This window comes from Balaenoptera musculus, chromosome X (genome assembly GCF_009873245.2).
Source record: "Balaenoptera musculus isolate JJ_BM4_2016_0621 chromosome X, mBalMus1.pri.v3, whole genome shotgun sequence".
Classification (NCBI taxonomy): Eukaryota; Metazoa; Chordata; class Mammalia; order Artiodactyla; family Balaenopteridae; genus Balaenoptera; species Balaenoptera musculus.
The window spans coordinates 85,018,019-85,036,366 of record NC_045806.1 but is presented as its reverse complement, the minus strand read 5'-3'; the positions used below and the strand labels follow the sequence as shown (position 1 = coordinate 85,036,366).

At 39.9% G+C, this 18,348-nt stretch overlaps 1 protein-coding gene across 2 annotated transcripts; it reads right to left on the bottom strand.

Moving 5' to 3' along the window:
• Positions 1-13,842: 13,842 nt before the first annotated feature.
• On the bottom strand, positions 13,843-17,262 carry ARMCX3 (armadillo repeat containing X-linked 3). Of its 2 annotated transcripts, XM_036839722.1 has the most exons (5): positions 17,114-17,262; positions 16,505-16,584; positions 16,149-16,209; positions 15,812-15,882; positions 13,843-15,541 (listed from the first exon to the last, which is right to left on the bottom strand). In XM_036839722.1, exon 5 carries the CDS (start codon positions 15,390-15,392, stop codon positions 14,253-14,255), a length of 1,140 nt encoding a protein of 379 aa, XP_036695617.1. In that variant the 5' UTR covers positions 15,393-15,541; positions 15,812-15,882; positions 16,149-16,209; positions 16,505-16,584; positions 17,114-17,262; the 3' UTR covers positions 13,843-14,252. The 2 variants fall into 2 exon arrangements, with proteins under 2 accessions (XP_036695617.1, XP_036695618.1); XM_036839723.1 differs by lacking the exon at positions 15,812-15,882.
• Positions 17,263-18,348: the final 1,086 nt, after the last annotated feature.

Sequence of the window (18,348 nt, the reverse complement as noted above, 5' to 3'; positions counted from 1 at the left end):
GGAAGCAGTCTAGATTCTATTCCTAGGAAAATGAAGAAGTAAATTAGAGTGGATGAACACTTTGGTACATCATGCAAAAGCTGGAAACTACAGATTAGATGTACCCAGAGTAACATGTAACATAAAAAAAAAATACTGCTGAGTGGGAAAAGAAAAACAAAATAAGAACCACAGCAACATACCACTATCTAAATTAAAAATTCATGCATACTAAATAACGTAAGTTCTAAAAGAACTCAGACAAACAAGAATATACACATCAAATATATTAGAACGGTTGCCTGTTGGGAGGAAGATGGAAGTGAGGAATAGAGATGAAAGAAACAAAGTAGTAAATGAATGAATAAAGAAAAGGGTTTTTAAAAACTTATATATTTATTAAAATAAGCAGAATAGATCTTGTTGCAAAAAGCCTTTCAAAGAGGAAAAGGTTTTGATTAGACCTATGCAAATGGTATGATATGAAGGAAGGAATCTGATTAGTGTAATCATCATCTGAGGTCCAAAAAAAAAAAAAGGAAGGAAAGAAAGCCATCAATGTCATAGTAGCATAAAAGGGTAAAACTGTTACAACAAAAGACTTAAAAAGGTATGATTTTAAAAGCAAAAATAATTTTTTTCCCACAAAAGAGTCTCAAGTTAATGTTTCAGTTCAGCAGGGAGGTTCTGCTGTCCATCCATTCAGCTGGTGGATGGGAAAAGAGAGAGCACAGGTCAAGTATGGATAGGTTTTACGTGGAAAAATCCGGAGGTGACTTACATCACTTCTGCCACAATTCTTTGGCCCAGAATCAGACTTATGGCTGCACTCAATCAAAAGGGACACTTACCATTGTCATCTAGCTGGATACCCAGGAGGAAGCGGACAACATGAATATTGGGGAGCATTAACAGCCTCTGCCACAATAGGCAAGAGCTTTGTGGAAGGAATTATAAAATGTTATTAAAAGACATTAATCATCCAGGATGCTGGTCTCAGTAGCTGCTTTTTCTGACTCTGGGTAACAGTTTTCAAATGTTTTCAGCCCCATCGATATCTTTCACAAGACTAGCCTGATCCTCAGGCCCCCTCCCTCCACCTTCAATCCCCTGGGGCAGTAACATCTTCCATCTCCCCTGCAACCATATCCATATACCAAAATGGAGCAGGGGATTGGGGTTAGAGAGTGGGCAGGAAGTCAGTAGTAGAGACAGAGAGTAAACATGAGATTTGTACTTACTTCCTCGTATTTTCTAGTACTATTGCAGCCCTTAAAAATAAGCATCAGCATGCAATCATTGTTTACCATCAGAAAAAAAGGCAATGAAATTACTTTCACTGAAAAAGTAACAAGGAATCAATTCGAGGAAAAATATATCGTAAAAAATATTTCCAACTTAAGAAGGAAGCTTTGCTTCATGCAAGTGCCTTAGTCCAATTAAGTTTTATGATTGTACTGTTTTTCTACATATGAAGTGTTATAAACATGCTTAAAGTATGTTTTTCTAAGATTTTTTTAATGTTGACCATTTTTAAGGTCTTTATTGAATTTGTTACAATATTGCTTTCATTCTACGTTTTGGTTTTTTGGCCACAAGGCATGTGGGATCTTAGCTCCCCAACCAGGGATTGAACCCGCACCCCCTGCATTGGAAGGCGAAGTCTTTAACCACTGGACCACCAGGGAAGTCCCCCACATGCTTAAAGTATTTGATAAGTTTTTAGACTGAATCCTTCTGAACAGTGAGATTCAACTGAACGAAGGAAAGAGCTGTGAGGCCGAGGCAGCTGAGAGTGTAAGGGTTGCAAAGATGGTCTGATTCTCCCTGTCCTGTCAAGATGGGCATAAGGTGCTGTCTCCCAACCCCTTCCCATATTCCACAGCCTCTCATTCTTTGCACCTGACTCTGTTGCTCACTTCAAAAATACACACTAACAGGTGACCAAGGTGGTAACCTGGGTAAATGCCTTTGGCCCCTTCCATCCCTCTCCCAAATTCCCATAAAGATAACTCAGCCTCAACATAGATGGGAGCACTGTTCCCACCAATGGAAAACAGAATGGGATCGCTCTCTCCTAGACCCCTGCACCTGAGGGTTTCCATGTAGCCTAGAGAAGTGATTGCTGTCGGGAGAGCCCCCCAGACACACTTGTTCTCTCCCTGAGTAGAAGCCTCCCTGGACCGTGTCTACTACCTCCCACCTAGCCTGAGGAGTGCAGTCTGGTAGGCCTCTCATTCCCAAACTCCAGGGAACCCAGGAGGAGCCTAGCCTTGTAGCAGGGTTGCTGCCTGCCATTCCACATCCTCCCTGGTGGCCCCTCAGCCAGGCTTAGGCCAGTGTCCAAGGAACTCTCACCCACTGACCATACTGCTAAACCTAGACCAGGTGTCCTCTGGCCAAGTCTAGAAATACCTAAAATATATGTAAAGTTGTGTGTTAGGAATGAAAGGAGGGTGTATGTGGATTTTTCAGGAGAGAGAAGCTATAATTACCAACACATTCTTATTAGGAAGTGTGACCCTCAAATAATCACCGGCCCAGAAGATCTATGTTTATATTTGTTCTAAATAGGATAATCTTTATTTTCTTTTAATAATGAAATTAATACAATCATTGTAAAATATTCAAACAATGTAGAAATGTATTCATTTATCCATTTAGTAAGTCTTTATTGAGTGCCTATGCAAGGTACTGAGAATACAATGGTGAGAAAAACAAACTAGGTCTTTGCATTCATGAAGCTCACAGACTAGTGGGGGATATACATTAATCAAATAATCACACAAGTGCATGTATAATTATAATTCCATATAAGTACAAAGAAACAATGGGACACCGGTATATAAGAATATACATCAAAGCTCTCTGAAGGGGGTAGAAAAGGGACAGAAAAAATTCCCCAAGGAGTAAAATTTGAGCTAAAATAAGGAAAAGTGTAGTTAACTAGGCAAAGAAGAAAATGTAAATTAAATGTCTTGTAGTCTTACTGCTACAGAATGCCATTCTAATACACTGTGGTATATCCTTCCAGCTTGTTTACTATCCATATACAAATATGCATGTGTGTATATATGTATGTATTTATATGTAACTGGAATAAATCTCAGTCCACAAATTCAAGTGTGTAAGACATCCAACTTTTATTTTCCATAGCAATACTCACAATTTTCATTTTGTCTTCTCATTCCATGGGGGTGACTGAAACAGTATCAGTTCAAGATCTACTGTTTTCTCCATGCTGTGTCTAAGTTCAAGGATGCTTATGGAGTGCCTTAGAGTTCTTAGAAGGAAGGAGTCCATGTGGTTCTAGTATTATTCTACATAATTCACCACTTCCATTCCCTCCTTGTGGCCCCTTCAGACAAGATGGCTCTCTATTTGCTTCTGTGTCTTCCTTGAATGATCAAGACTTTCTCTGCTACTTCCCTGCCATTGCCATTCTGGGATACAGAAAGCTTGGTAAGACCCTATACTGTTTGGCTGGAAGAAATATAAAACAGCATTCCCCCAAGATATCTCTTAAGAGGCATCACATAAGTCACCTACACAATCCAATCCAACAAACCTATATGAGGAACTTCCAGTCAATAGCATGCTGAACTGACTCGGAACTGACCCCTTCCACTTAAAACTCACAGAAATTATAGAATATGAACCCCCTCTAAAAGTAGTAATATAGTCAAGCTCATAATCATGAAATGGAAATCCCCAAGGAACAAAGAAGGAACTTACAGCAGTGAGCAAGAGATAAAGACGAACAGATGGATATTGGCTTTAAGGGCTGGGGAACAGGGTTTTAATCCCACATGGCCACAGGAGGCAATGCCTCTAGTCAGTGGAAGATGGGAGGCTGGTACTGAGCTCCTGTCTAAATCCAGATCTCACAGAAGCACAACCAGTACCTAAAATGATGACTAGAAAACCTTTTCTCACAGCAAAGATATATAACAAGAAAGCTTGTCTTTTATGTGAGGTTATGGGTGGATAAAGAGATCCCTGAGAGCAATCAGAACCCAGGCCAGCTCCACCCATAGGTGTAGGGTTGAGTTCACAGTTCCTACATGTTAGTGAACACAAACTACATAAAAATTAATCTGGAACTGGTTAAAGTTGTATGACTCTAGCAGAGGTAAACTCAAACCCAAGGAGATAATTAAGACATTTAAAGATATATCTCAAAAAATAATCACCCAGAATGCAGCATAAAAAGATAAAGTGGTGCAAAATATGCATGAGAAGCTAGAAGACATGGCAGAAAGAATGAAAAATATCAAAATATGCTTGGAAGAAGTTCCATAAAAAAAGACTAGAGAGAATAAGCAAAAGGTAATATTTGAAGAGATTGTGGCACAGAATTTTCAACAACTGAAGCAAGACATGAATCCTTATATGGAACACACTGACTCTTGAGCAGGTTGAATACAAATAAAACCATAACTAGACACATCTTAGTGTAGAGCATCAACTATACCTAGCATACTTTCATGTGTTTGGGCTTTGGGAAATGACAAAGCCCTTCCATAAACCTTTCCTGAAGAAAGGAATGGGGAAAATGGAAAAGTAAGAAATACTGTGGGAGAGAAAAACAAGAATATAAGTTTATATCTAAAACATAATATTATATCATATATGCATACACGTAAATATTTGAGAGAGTACATGGAAATGTTCATGTAGTTTTTGGTGTCTGTCACCCCATCCCTTAGTAAATTACTGTATATTTTTTTCTTTCTGACTATTCAGAGGTTTCCCTCAGAGACATAAGTAGGATGAGCCCATTGGGAAATGGTATCAGCTGTTGGTCAAGCCACAGTCTCTACACAGCTTATTTGCCTGCACCCTGTTTTCTCTTGGACACTAAATTCTGAGCATAGCTTTTTAAAGCTACAACTAAGGTAATCAACGTACAATACAATACAATAATGATAGCTGGAGCACTGTGTTAATGAGATACATTGCAAATCTGGAAGAGGTAAGAGAGACAGAATGAGAAAACAAATGAATTATGGGTAAGAGTCTAAAGATACTTTCTAAAAAATCTTTAATCTACCACTTAGGTAGGCATCACTAGGTATGTCTAAGAAACAATGTTTGAAGAAAATGCACATATAGTGAAGAATAAATGCAGAATCATAAAATTATTTCAATCAAATCCCAGTCCTGCCTCCAAGGGATATCTCCCAGAAGACCTTCCTTGGAGTTTCTATTCTCCAAATTTCTCCAGTCCCTTGTATTACTTCCACAGATGACTATTCATATTCACGTCTGTGCACTTCAAAACTTATATTATCTCCCACTGAAATAGAACTACTTAAGGAGTCAGATATAATATTTAGCAAAATAAGTAATAAGAGCACTGAAAGGAATACAACTAAAGCAGAAAAAAATAATTTCTGGGATTGAAAAACATGATTTTCAAATTTAAAAACTCAGATTAAATATAATAGAAAATACATTCTAAAAAGGAGAGAATTTATAGGCACATCCTCTTACCTTAACAAAATAAAATTAGAAATAAATAATAAAAGATCACCATTAAACGTAACTGCCTGACAATATAGCACTGTTCTCCATAATAACCCCTGGGTCAAAGAGGAAATTAAAAGTAAAATTGCAAGCTATAAGGAAAGCAAAGAAAAAGAGAATACATCATATCAAAGCTTATGGGGCATGGCTAAAGCTGTATTCAGAGAAAAATAAATAATCTTAATTACCATTATTATTCAAGAAGGCCATAAATAAAAGAAATAAGCCCTATTCTTGAAGCATTAGAAAGGCACAAAAGAACAAATCCAAAGATAGAAGAAATTAGTAAAGTTAAAGTTAAAAATAATGACCAGAAAAAACATTGTAGAAATGATAAATAAAAGCCTGGTTCTTTGAAAAGACCAATAAAATAAACACACTCTTCATAAGTAAAACTAAGTAATAATGGAAGAAAAGCAAAAGTATACAAATTATGAATAATAAAGGATTTCACTACAAAAATAGATGTGATTAAAAGTTATAATTTTACATATACATCTTTGACATCAAATTTAAAGATCTAAAGGTAATGGATGATTTCCCAGTAGAATAGAAGTTACCAACATTAACCCAAGAAATAGAAAATTTGAGTAGACAAATTACAAGAGATAAGATTGGAAATGTGACTGTAGACCTACCACTAAAAAAGGAATCAGGATCAAATGGTTTTGCAGTTCAGTTCTATCTAACATTTAAAGAGGAGATAATACCAATATTATTTACACTCTACCAGAAAAGAGGAAAAAAATTGAAAGTTCACTAATGAATTTTATAAAGCTAGCAAACCTAAGACCAAAACCTGCTAAAGGTAGTACATAAAAGGTAACTATAAACAAATATTAATAATAAATATAAAAATCAAAATAAAACATTAACAAACTATAAAACTTATAAACAAACAGAACTCAGAAGTTTGGCAATAAAAAGCTCTACTATGACCTAGTAGGATTAGAAAAAAATCAGCAGCTACTTCTAATGGGTACCAACAAGAATAGAAGGGAATAACTTAAATATTGAAAGTGCTTTTTACCAACAGTCAACAGCAATCCTCATTCTAACCATGAAATGCCAAAGTCATTTCCACTAAAACCAGGAACAAGTCAAGGTCATCCACAATCTCCATTTTTATTCAGTAGTATTTTGGGTGATTCTAGTTATTGCAACAAGATAAGAAAATAAATAATTAGTGTAAAACTGGGAAAAGTTAAAAGCAATTTCTATTTACAATTGATATGACTGTATTTGTCTAAAACACAGAGGACTATTTAAAAATCACAAAGTCAATAAGCAAAATAGAAGAGGTGGTGAGGCAAAGATAAACACAAAAAAATCAATAGCTTTCCTCTATTCTAGCAAGTTTTTAGGAAGTACTGCACTCTAGAGACCATGTGCTAACATTATTTTCTTATTTCTTTTGCTTAAAAGGATATATATTACTAATGAAAGGAGTATCCTCTATCAAACTCATCCACAGAATGTTTTAATCAATTGCTACTTCAACCAATTGTTTCAGTGTCAATGTGTCACTGATGTTTATTTCAGTTTTTTCATTATATTATTTTCTCTATTTGTACACAATTGTCTTTTATAAATTTAAATCTGTATCTCTTCCAGTTTTTTGATAAGAATATTACTTTATCTTGTAAGTGTCCACCAAAATGTCTTAATTCATAGTGCTCAAGCCTTCTAGATCTAACAGTTCATTCCATGTTTCAAAAAGATCGGTTTCTTATCTTCGGTTCCAAGGCACATGTGACAATATGTAACAACTCTCCTGCTTGGAAGACTGAGTTAGCTAGCGGATTTTCAAATTCTCAAATACACCGATTAGCTTGTTCATTGTCAATGCTTTGAGTGAAGTGTTGTCACACTCGTGTAAGTCACTTGCTAGACTACTTTTTACAAATTGTGGCATTTTCATAGCCCATAGTGCACTGTATATACCCTTTGGTGTTTCAAATTTCTTCATAATAGACCCATAAACAATTAATTACTAGTGTCACAACCCAATACTATTCATTCCAACTTTAATAAAACAGGTTCTGTGATATAGGACTTCACCAACAGTCTTCAGTGCATCATGCCTCAAAGATAGCAAAAAGAGCAATAATGTTTCCATTTATAGAGAAGAATAACATGTGGTAAATAACCTATAACTAATAATCTCTAAAAAGTTCTGTCAAAAAGTGGTGAAAAGGATGGCATATTCAATGTCTGGGTATGGGAAAAAGAAATAAAATTACATCTCTACTTCATACCACATACAAAATTATATACCAGAAGGATTAAACACACCCACATACAAATAGCTATTTTTAAAAGCTTGAAGAAAATATTAAAAATTACTGTAAACTCTTGGGGTAGGAAAGGCTTGCCTCAGCATGTCCAGAATCCTAGAAGCCATAAAGGGAAAGGCTGAATTATATGACTACCTAAATATGTAGCTCTTCTACAGAAAAAGACACCATGAACGAAGTTAAATGAGGCAGGATATGCATGGAAATATACACATGATGTATTTTAAGTGAAATAGAAGTTGCAGAACAGAACAATATATGGACTGTGATTTCATTTTCCGATAAAAATATGAATATGTGTATCATTTATGTTTAAATACACATAAAACACATTCATAGTAGGTAACTGTAAAAATGGGTGAGAAAAGGGCAGTTTTATGTTTTAATTTATATTTTATCTGTTTTAGTTTTTAATAGAACTGCTATGGTTTAAGAAAATACAATAAAGAAGATTAAAATAGAGTTCATTATGAAAAATAATCTCTCAGAGTGGTGTTAATTCCCAAATCTGTCTCAGAGTGGTAGTCAAATGCCCAGGTGGATGCATAATCCTGTCCACCAATGCAGAAGCTATAATATGGCCTTCTTCCCCAGATACTAATTTTTCCCCTTTCTAAGTTAAAACAAATATATCTGGGACTTCTATTGATAGTTTTAAAATAGCTGAAAAACAATTCCAGAGTGTTACTAACATCTTAATATTTCCCCAATTATAGTCATTTCCACCTAAACACGTGTGATGATATATGTATGACATATATTTATAGACATTCACAAGTTATGACATTCATAACATAAAGATTTAACTTTTATATCAGAAGAAAATCAACCAGAATTTAATGGAATTATAAGCGACATGGTGCAATTTAACACTTCCAATTTTGGCTATAGATTACACAGACCAGCATAACAAGAGCTGATGATTGATGATGTTAAATAATAAGTGATTACAAAGAATCATTCCCCAAATCAGCTTAAATGGATTTAAGATTTAGAAAATATTTTAAATATTGTTTGTTTTATTTGGTCTTGCCTAGATTCCATCCTTTCTAATATCAAAACGAGAATCCAATTTAATTCATTTTAAATGATGGAAGAAGGTAAAAATAAAAAGTTTTCTTTTATTGATCCATTTCATTATGTCAGGGTTTTCATTACAGCTTATTGAAAGAAAGCCACAAAAATTAGCAAGATTATAGTTAAACCACATTTTAGCGAAGACTGAAATAGAAATGGAAAAAAAACTAAAGAGATGACAATTCATTTTGCTTGAGATTCAAAAAAAAATCAATAACAAGTTATCATTACTCATCAAAAAAATTCCAGAAAAGAAAGATACTAATCAACATGTAGGAGAGAATGCATTGCAAATACTACAGTTCTCTCCTGTTGTAAAAGTATACATCTCTCAAACTCTGTATGAAAGCTAATTGATAATATATCTTAAAAGTCATAAAACTACCATCAACTGATGATCCACCTCTGGCAAAGGGGTATCTAGGCAGACAAAATTTTTAATTGTGTCCAGGGAGAAAGATGCTCTAGCTCTTGAATACAAATATTTGATTTCAGCCACAAGTCAATCTCCATAGCAGACGTGGATGCACCTGGTTCTTCTACTTTGACAGCACTATCATCTAGCTAAGTCAGCTTGCCCTGATTCCTTGAGCACTAAATAAACAACCTTCTGATGATAATTTGGTTTCTGATGCACATTGACCTTAGGGACAGAATGTTCTGAGCAGCCAACACTAAGAAACTGATCTACTTGGTAATTACATTTCTTATAGTAACATAGACTGTCATTCTGTTATTTTATTTTCAAAAAGAAATTCCACCCCATTTAATAACATGTTATGTCCATGTGCAAACTTAGAAAAATGCTCAATAGACAGAAGGCTCTAATGCCCAAACAAAGATGCTTGTATTACACTTACTCTTTCACTTTTTAAAATGTAAATGGTCAACAGGGCCAAAGAGTTACACTTAGCCCACTGCCAGTGCTGGATTGAATTCCATTGACATGAACCTGTTAGGATAAAGTTACCCATCCAATAAGGCTTCTTTCCCACCCCCTACCTTCTCCCTCCACTCAGGCTTACCCCCAAACCCAACATTGCCCAAGCCCTTAACACAGGCCTGAGAGGGACCCAATGGAGAGGGGAAAGCATGGAGATACACATCTCTGAAAGTAAATATGTGTTATCCTGCTTGACACCACACCTCAGGGCAGAGCAAACCAGGGGTCATTACCCTAGTCTTCTGCACCCCGAGATGGCAGCACGATAGTTCTGGTTTAAAGGCAAGGAAGAGCCACAGTTTAAACAGAGAAATCAGAAAAAAACGTTCAACCTGGGATGTGATGTAAAATGAATGTAAAAAGATAGCATTGAAAATAGTCATAATCACTCTTCAAAAAAACCATTCTCAAGGGAATTTAGCAGAGAAATTAACCAAACAGAGGCATAAACACAAAATTTGCCTGAACCACATCAATTTGCTAAACCTACACTTAGAATCTCTTTTGAAACAAGGCAAGTAAAATATGAATTTAAAAATAGAAAACCAGTTTCCTGAGCCTTGAAATATTATGCTTTGGGTGACAATTTATAAGAGAACTCTACTCCATCTTTGTAAAATTCCCTTTGAACACATTTGACTGGGATAGACCCACTTAAATTCCTAAAACCATTAGATGAGAGAAAAACCAAAATAGCAGAAGAGCCTCTGAGTTTCTAATTTCCTCGGTTACCCAGAAGTTGCCATCCTCTCTAAAGAGAGGACACTGCCCCCTCCCTGCCCCGATGAGCTGCCACAATCACAGAACTGTGCCCTTCCCAAAATGTTTGAGAGTGGCAGCCTCCGATGTGAAAGCATGAGGACATCTGCGTGTGGCTGGGCCGGCCCTGTGGCCTCCCTGGACCAGGCAGTCACATATCTGCCTCACACAGCACTTACCAAAGTCTGGGTGATTCCGTGCCAAACAATACCAGGTGTGGGACATCAAAATTACATGCAGTGCACATAGGGCTGTGCCACGTTAAGACTGGTGCCTTCTCAGTCTCTGTTCAACAAAGGTCCAAAAAATCTTGGCATCCAGCCACACCCAGGTCACCGTATTACCACAGTAATGACAATTATTATTTTGTATCAGATGCCCACCGGTGCATGACCTGGTGTCACGGGAATTAAGCGGTCACCCACAAAAGACACAGAAGCACAAAGAGACTACTGCCAATGGTCTCTCAGAAGGAGGAAATAAAAAGACAAGTGCGAGGGAGGGAGAGGGAAGAAGAATGGGAAGGGATGAGAAAAGAGACCTGCAGGAGCAGATGGACACTGGTCAGACCTGTGCCCCTGCTGCACGGTGGCTTTTTATTACGCAAGTTGACCTCATTTTTCACCCCATGTAGAAAAGTCACTCAGCACCCCAAGTTCAACATGGCTTGATCTGAATATTTTTTAGATGTTCAAGATACAGATCCGGGTCAGGGGACAAGTTTGTTCTTGTTGTCTCTATTTTCTTAAGTATCTCCAATGAATAATTTTTAGTAGAAAAATAGAAAAATTTTAAATCAGGCTCTGAAAATTCATCTACAGTATCATCCAATTTGATGTATAGAATATATAGGTATATGGATAGTACAAGTGTCTGGAAGGGTATCCACAGGTGCAATTCTATGCTTCTCTCCCCAGCTGCCACAGTCCCTTACCCAGTTCTTTCTGCAGCCCTCCACTCTTACTCTCTGCACCTTCTCTCTGGGGATCACATCCACTCCAATGTCCTCAATTACCATTCATCCTCCGGTGGCCCCCAAATCTGTATCTATAGCCTAGTCTTCTCTGAGCGCCAGATCAATACATTCAAGTGACAATAGGGTGTATCCATCTGGATGTCACACAGTTACCTCAAACTCAACTTATTTTAAATGGATTAGGCTTCCCCTCCCAAATCTTTTTCTCCTGCCTAATAATAGAGCAAGAAAAATGTTAGTTCCCTTTACCCTCATCCCATCCTTAAAACTGATGTCAAATTAGCCCCCACGTGTTCATGATTCAATAGGGTCACCATACCCAACAACTTTAAGCTAACCAGTCCTTGGTCCTTTTGTCTACTATAGGCAACATTAGAGTAAGTATATGGAAGCCTGGGGCTAAAACCAGATCATAACTGAACAGAGATTTTACCCTTTCCTGGCCTCATGTATAAAGCAGGATAACATCTCCAAACTGACTAGGAATATGTTGTGAGGGCGGGTGAGATCATGTCTGATGAAACACTTTGTGTCCTTAGGAATAAGAAAACCCTATTTCTTTGAGAAATTATTGTAACAGTTGCCTTGCAGGAATGACATCACTCTACACAGTGGTCACTTAATAAGTGCTAAACTTTATTGTTGTTATTATTTATTAAATGATGCTGACACGTGGCAGAATGCCCCCAGCGAAACAAAGGTCAACCAAAAAAGCTATCGACCTTGAATTCCAGGGAATTAAGCGTGCTCACTTTTCTTAATTAACTGCTATGTGCCAGAACATTCTATGTATTTCCCATGTATTACTTCATTTAATCCTCACAACGAGCCCCATCTTCAGCACTCATCTATTATTTCAGAGAGAAAACTTCAACCCACCTCATGTTTAATCTAAATATTTTTTCCACTCAGTACATGCTCCAATCAATCACCTGCTCCATTCCCAACACTTTTCTTTTTCAAAAATTTTTGAAAAAATCAGTATTTGTTTTAGATAAATAAGAACACATAGATGAATAAAAAGTAAAAAGTTAAAGATTACTCTATCCTTCCACCCAAAGATAACCACTGTTACTATTTGGGTGTCTGTAATTCCAGAGTTTTTAGTGTCTACTTAAACGTCTTATATTCTCAAAAAAATGGAATCATACTATGAATACTGCTATCTAACCTACCTTTCTCACTTAACAATGCATGATGAATATCGTTCCCTGGCAATATGGATTGCAAGTGACATATTTATCTTATACCGTGTGAATATTCCTTAATTTATTTAACCAATCCAGTGTGCTAAATTGTTTAAGTTGTTTCCAGTTTTTACTATTTCACACATTGCTGGGATGAACAGCCTTGTACATACAGTTTTTGGCCAATGAATCAATTATTTCCTTAGGACAAAGGGTTTACCTATTTTAAGGCTTATGATATGTATTACAAAATGGCCCTCCACAAACCTTGTGCCAGTGTAAGCTCATTCCTGCCACCAGGGTTTGAAAGGATCCATTTTGCCACACCCTCAAGCACACTGCACAGTGGGTGAGAGAGGAACTTTTATATGAATTCCAATTATTCTTTCTAGTCAAAATTGTTTACTGGCTCTCAGCGTTCAGTGAGATAATATTCAAACAGTTCTCCACAAACTGGCTTCAGCCAGCTTTCCAAATTTATTTAGTTCCCATCCTTACACTCTCCACTCTAGGCAGACTAGTCTCCCGCTTACTGTCATAAGAAGAGTTCCTGCCTCCATGCCTTTCTCACACCAGTCCCCCGTCACTCCCATCATACGGAATGCCTTAACTACCTATCCCATAGAGGACTCACTTTAAATGGCCACTTCCTCCATAAATCTGTAGCTGACTGTTGTATCCCACAGAAACCTTTGCTTCCTCTGTGCTCTGAACGCACATATTTGACAATGAATATATGCTTGAGGGCTTCCCTGGTGGCGCAGCGGTTGAGAATCTGCCTGCCAATGCAGGGGACACGGGTTCGAGCCCCGGTCTGGGAAGATCCCACATGCCGTGGAGCAACTAAGCCCGTGAGCCACAACTACTGAGCCTGCGTGTCTGGAGCCTGTGCTCCGCAACAAGAGAGGCCGCGATAGTGAGAGGCCCACGCACCGCGATGAAGAGTGGCCCCCGCTTGCCACAACTAGAGAAAGCCCTCGCACAGAAACGAAGACCCAACACAGCCAAAAATAAATAAATAAAAAAAATTAAAAAAAAAATATATGCTTGAGATATTCTGTTATCTTTTTGTTTGTATGTTTCTTATCTCTCCAACTAGATTATAAACCAAAAGACAAGGATGGTTTCTTTTTCTTCTTTCTTTTTTTTTCCAGCATTAACACACAACTTTATTGATGATACACAAATTAAGTCAATGCCCATGACAGGAGGGAGCTTATTTATGATGAATTGGTTCACTGTCACTTATGCAGAAGAAATAGTAAAAATATTTCAATCTAGGCAGTGAGATAAAAAGCAACAAACTTGTTTTCAGAACAGGTAGTGATATTCATTCATCCAGCTTAGACCTGAAGACCAACTCAGATAAATATCAGCGTTGATGATACAATATGATATTCATTACTCAAAATTGGCAGCTGAAAGGATTCCTTTACCATATAAACAAGGTGGAGAAAAGGAATAGTTTACAATGTGTGTTGCTTCTAAACTACAAAATCAAGAAGTTATTCCTGGCTCTTTGGGAACATATGCTCAGCCAGTTTGGCCATGAATTTTCCAACTTTTACTTTCACCAAAAAATCATGATGGCTTTCTATCCCCAGAATCTTATCAGCACACACTTGAAATTCTTTTAAAAAGAAAAAAAGTGAACCTTCGCTGAATTGATTCTGAGTAGGTTCATTTTCCTCCCATTTAAAATTGTCATTTATGTTCTCAAATATGACCAGAAGTTTAAGAATCACCTCTTTGTTCTCCTTCTTATTAAACAGGGAACCCAGTGAAGATGGTACTTGGGCCCTGAGCAGTTCTCTAGTCATGGCTGGATTTTCAGCCAAATTCAAAAGGAGTTTCAAAACCTGAAATTTGGTTTCTTCATTTCCTGCTGAAAATAAACGAAAAAAGTCTGAAATGGAATTAGCAAGCATGTGCTGATACTCATTAGTAACAGTCATGTTCGTAAGCAATCTTAGTCCCGCCAGCTGCACAGATGAGTTCAAGCGAGAAGTGATTGTGTCATCACACACTTGATTCATGTATATCTTAAGCCTGCGCTGATTTTCAGCATTCACACTCAAGTTATTTAGGACAATTAAAGCCTTTTCCTTAACTATGGGATCCCGAGTATTGAGAATCTTTGCAACAATTGGGAGACCACCCAGATCACGAATAATATCTCTGTTAAATGCGTAAGCAGCATTGTTACCCAGGGCAATTAAAGCTGCTTCGAGAATATAAGGCTTTTCAGACATCTCAACCAAGCAAAGAACTTTTTGCAACTCTTGAGGGGACAAAATAGTATCATCTGAATTTGGGGAAGCCCTTTTCTGCACGGCCCGACGAGCCCGGGTAGCCCTGGCCCTTGCCCTGGCCCTAGCTCTGGTCCCAGCCTCAGTCCCAATCCGGGCCCAAGGTGGGTACCATACTATACCTTTGTTCTCACTGTTGTCATCATCATCATCAGACCAGTCATTGTACCTGGCCCCAGGACAGTCCCCAACATCATCCACGTCCCCAGATCCGCCCTCAGCCATTTTCTCCTTGTTCTGTTTTCTTCCCCTGGTCAGTCTATAAATGCAATAGCAGGCGCCAGCCCCAATCACCAGTCCTGCAGTCACCCAGCCTACTTTCCTGGCGTAGCCCATGCAATCGTCCCTGACGATATCAGGGACCAAGGAACAGAGCAGTCACAGGCTGGGGGAAGAGGGCTATGGGCCTGGCCTGGGTGCCGGCCTTTGGAGGATGATTGTCTTCAGCCACTTCAAGGCCACAACAGCTGATTCTGGAGGTGGACCTAGCGGGTGGAGGAAGGAAAAGGGGTTTGAGTTTCTCTTCTCCTTGTGTTGTCCCATGCAGACAGTTGCACAGAGGGATAAGTAAATGAGTTCTTGGCAGGAAGTGTAGATTGTTAACAAACTCTTTCCTCCTCATTTCACTCTCCCCCTACCCTCCGCAGTCCACTCCCTCCCCAAGCCTAGATAAAGGCAACGGAGCCCATAGTCTCTGCTGGGCCCTCAGTCACCCCAACCTCGGGTGTTCCCAGGGAGTGGCACCTTGCACTAACCTCCTTCAGACAGGCAGTTTGCCCCTTCTTCCCTCCCCTGGAGGTGTGCCACGCCTAACAACCCTTGCAATCTGCAGAGAGACCAGAGGCAGTGAGAACTGAAGCCTTGATGGATTGACTGTACATTCGTTGCTTTCCTGATTCACCTATATAGTTTGTCAGATTTTTTTTTAAAAAAACCTCTCTATGCCATCCAAAACATGCACGTGCCTGCCCCTTCCCTAGCCTGAAATGGGAGGGATGTTAGGGAAATAAGGTAGGATAGGGTGAGCCTGTCCAACCGCGGGCGATTTCCAACCCCTCCCCCATTCCAAGCAGCCCCCACGCCCACACCGACCTCTACTGATCTGAGGAAACTTCCTCCCTCGCTTCAAGTGGTGCCACCTGCTACAGCAGACCTGCAGGATGACAGATCGAAAACATGGGGACTAAATGCTGTTGAGAGAAGAGGATTATGAACAAACTATCTGATAGGTTTCCCTTCTGTCATTCTCCCCCACCCCACCCCCCGCGACACACGCGCGCGCGCGCACACACACACACACACACACACACACACAACGCACGCCATTTCGCCACAGTCCTAGGAGTGCAAGAAACACACTCAGACTCAGACCCAACCTAGATTATTGCCATCTCTGGTTTCTCCCCACCCCCACCACCGCCCCTGTTAGGGTCCCCATTTGGTCTTACCCTCAAATCGACCTTCACCGATCGGGGTTAATTTCCTTCCTCTTCTCTAGCCTGGCGTAGTGCCGCAACCTACGGAAAGACTGGCAACCCGGGAGAGGCTCGGACCCACAAGACACAGAGCCATGGTCAGGAAGACACAGTCACAGTCAGAAAGACGGGAAACAGCCGCTACCGAGTGCTTGGTGGACGGACCGGTCCCCAGAACAGAAAACTCTTTCCTAATTCGGAGGCCTGGTTGTCAAAGGTTTCCCACCCCTATGACCCCTCTCGGGGCTCTGCTGACACATCACGTTGCACACCCCCCTCCCCATGTCCAGCCTTTCCCCGCCGGCACTGTCCTGGAGTACTGGGGGCAAACACCCAGGCCGCAGCTCCCTTTCCAGATTATGGCCTCGGTTCCACCAGATTCCCACCTCCTAATCTCTGAGCTCCTCCCCAAACACCCCGCTGCTCACCATTTCGCAGCAACGAAATGGGCTGCGGGCGGGACAGATGTCTTGGAAAGCCGGCGGCGAGTGGGAGAGACGACGGAGGCGCCCCAGGACCCGCGACGGTCTCCGCCCTGCGCCCTCGGCCACCCCCACCTTCTGGAATCTCCCAGGCACTGACCTGCAGGGATCCGGGACAATTTCCTTCTCCTCCTCCTTCTTGCCTCTGCTGCAGGCCCGCTCGCCCTCAGGGCAATGGGGAGCTGGTACTCAGACGGGAACAACGACCAGAACAAGAAGGACTTCTGCACACGTCAGCTCTTGGTCACGTGAGAGCTACGTCATCCACCAACTCGGGTCCCCAATTTCCCCTCCCACCAGCAGTGCGGCAGAAGAGGGCCCGCCCCCCTCCATTCCCTCCCCCATATCAGGCCTTGTTACTCTTTCTTCTTTGCTAATCCCATCTCCCTGTAGTTGTGTTTGCCTTCCTCTGATTACCAGAAAGGGACAGCATCTTCCGCTGGGGTTACTGGCCACTTGTACTTTTTGAAAAATTGCCTCTTCCTTCCCTAGACTCCTGGGGCAGCAACCTCTCCTTCCACCTCCCCACCTCCCAGCTACAAATGTCTACCGTTTCCTCTGAAATCTAGTCCCAGATCTGAAAAGAAAAAGCCATCAGAAAAGGAGACCTGGAGTGAGTGTGGTTTTTTCTTTCTTAATGCTTTTTTGTTCTTTCAGTTCTGCCCTCTCCCACCCCCAGCCTACATTCTTTTTGTGAGAAAAGAATTGCTGTAAAGCTATTTTCATTTGAGGAAAAAAAAAAAAAGAGTGGGAGTTGGAGAGTGATGTTGGGTGATGGCCTCCAAAAGTCCCACATTTTCTCACTTGCAGGGAGTGTTACACACTTCACTCAGAGCAATCTTAATGTCTCCTGGGGCCTAGCACATAACACAATCCTGAATGAGCTCATCACTGTGTCTGAGGATACATAAATCTTCTGACTAGGCCAGTCTTCTAAACAGGAGACTTTCACTCCCATCAGTTAGCAAGGAAGAGGCATGGAGACCTCAGAAGCCAGTGACACAGAAAAGGTTGAGTAGAAATCACAACTATGTCGTGGATGTCCGTCAGATAGAGAGGCACGCACGCTGACAAAGTGAGTGGCAGACAAAGAACATTACAAAATATACAAATAGTATCATCTTTAAATGAAATAGGTGTTAGAGGAACACTGAGACCAAGACAAAATTTGCTGAACTCGGAATCTAGCAATTAGTGTGAAACCTTTTCACTGACTGCTTTGATGAACTCAATGACTCACCTGTCAGCAATGAGCAAACTATTTAAGAGTGGGAAAAATAATAAAATAATGTCAGAACACGGGGTCTACAGTGGGATATGCCCTAATATTTAAGA

What these genes read in the sequence shown, in the direction of transcription:
- ARMCX3 (XM_036839722.1), bottom strand. Translation starts at nt 15,392, where the DNA reads ATGGGCTACGCCAGGAAAGTAGGCTGGGTGACTGCAGGACTGGTGATT.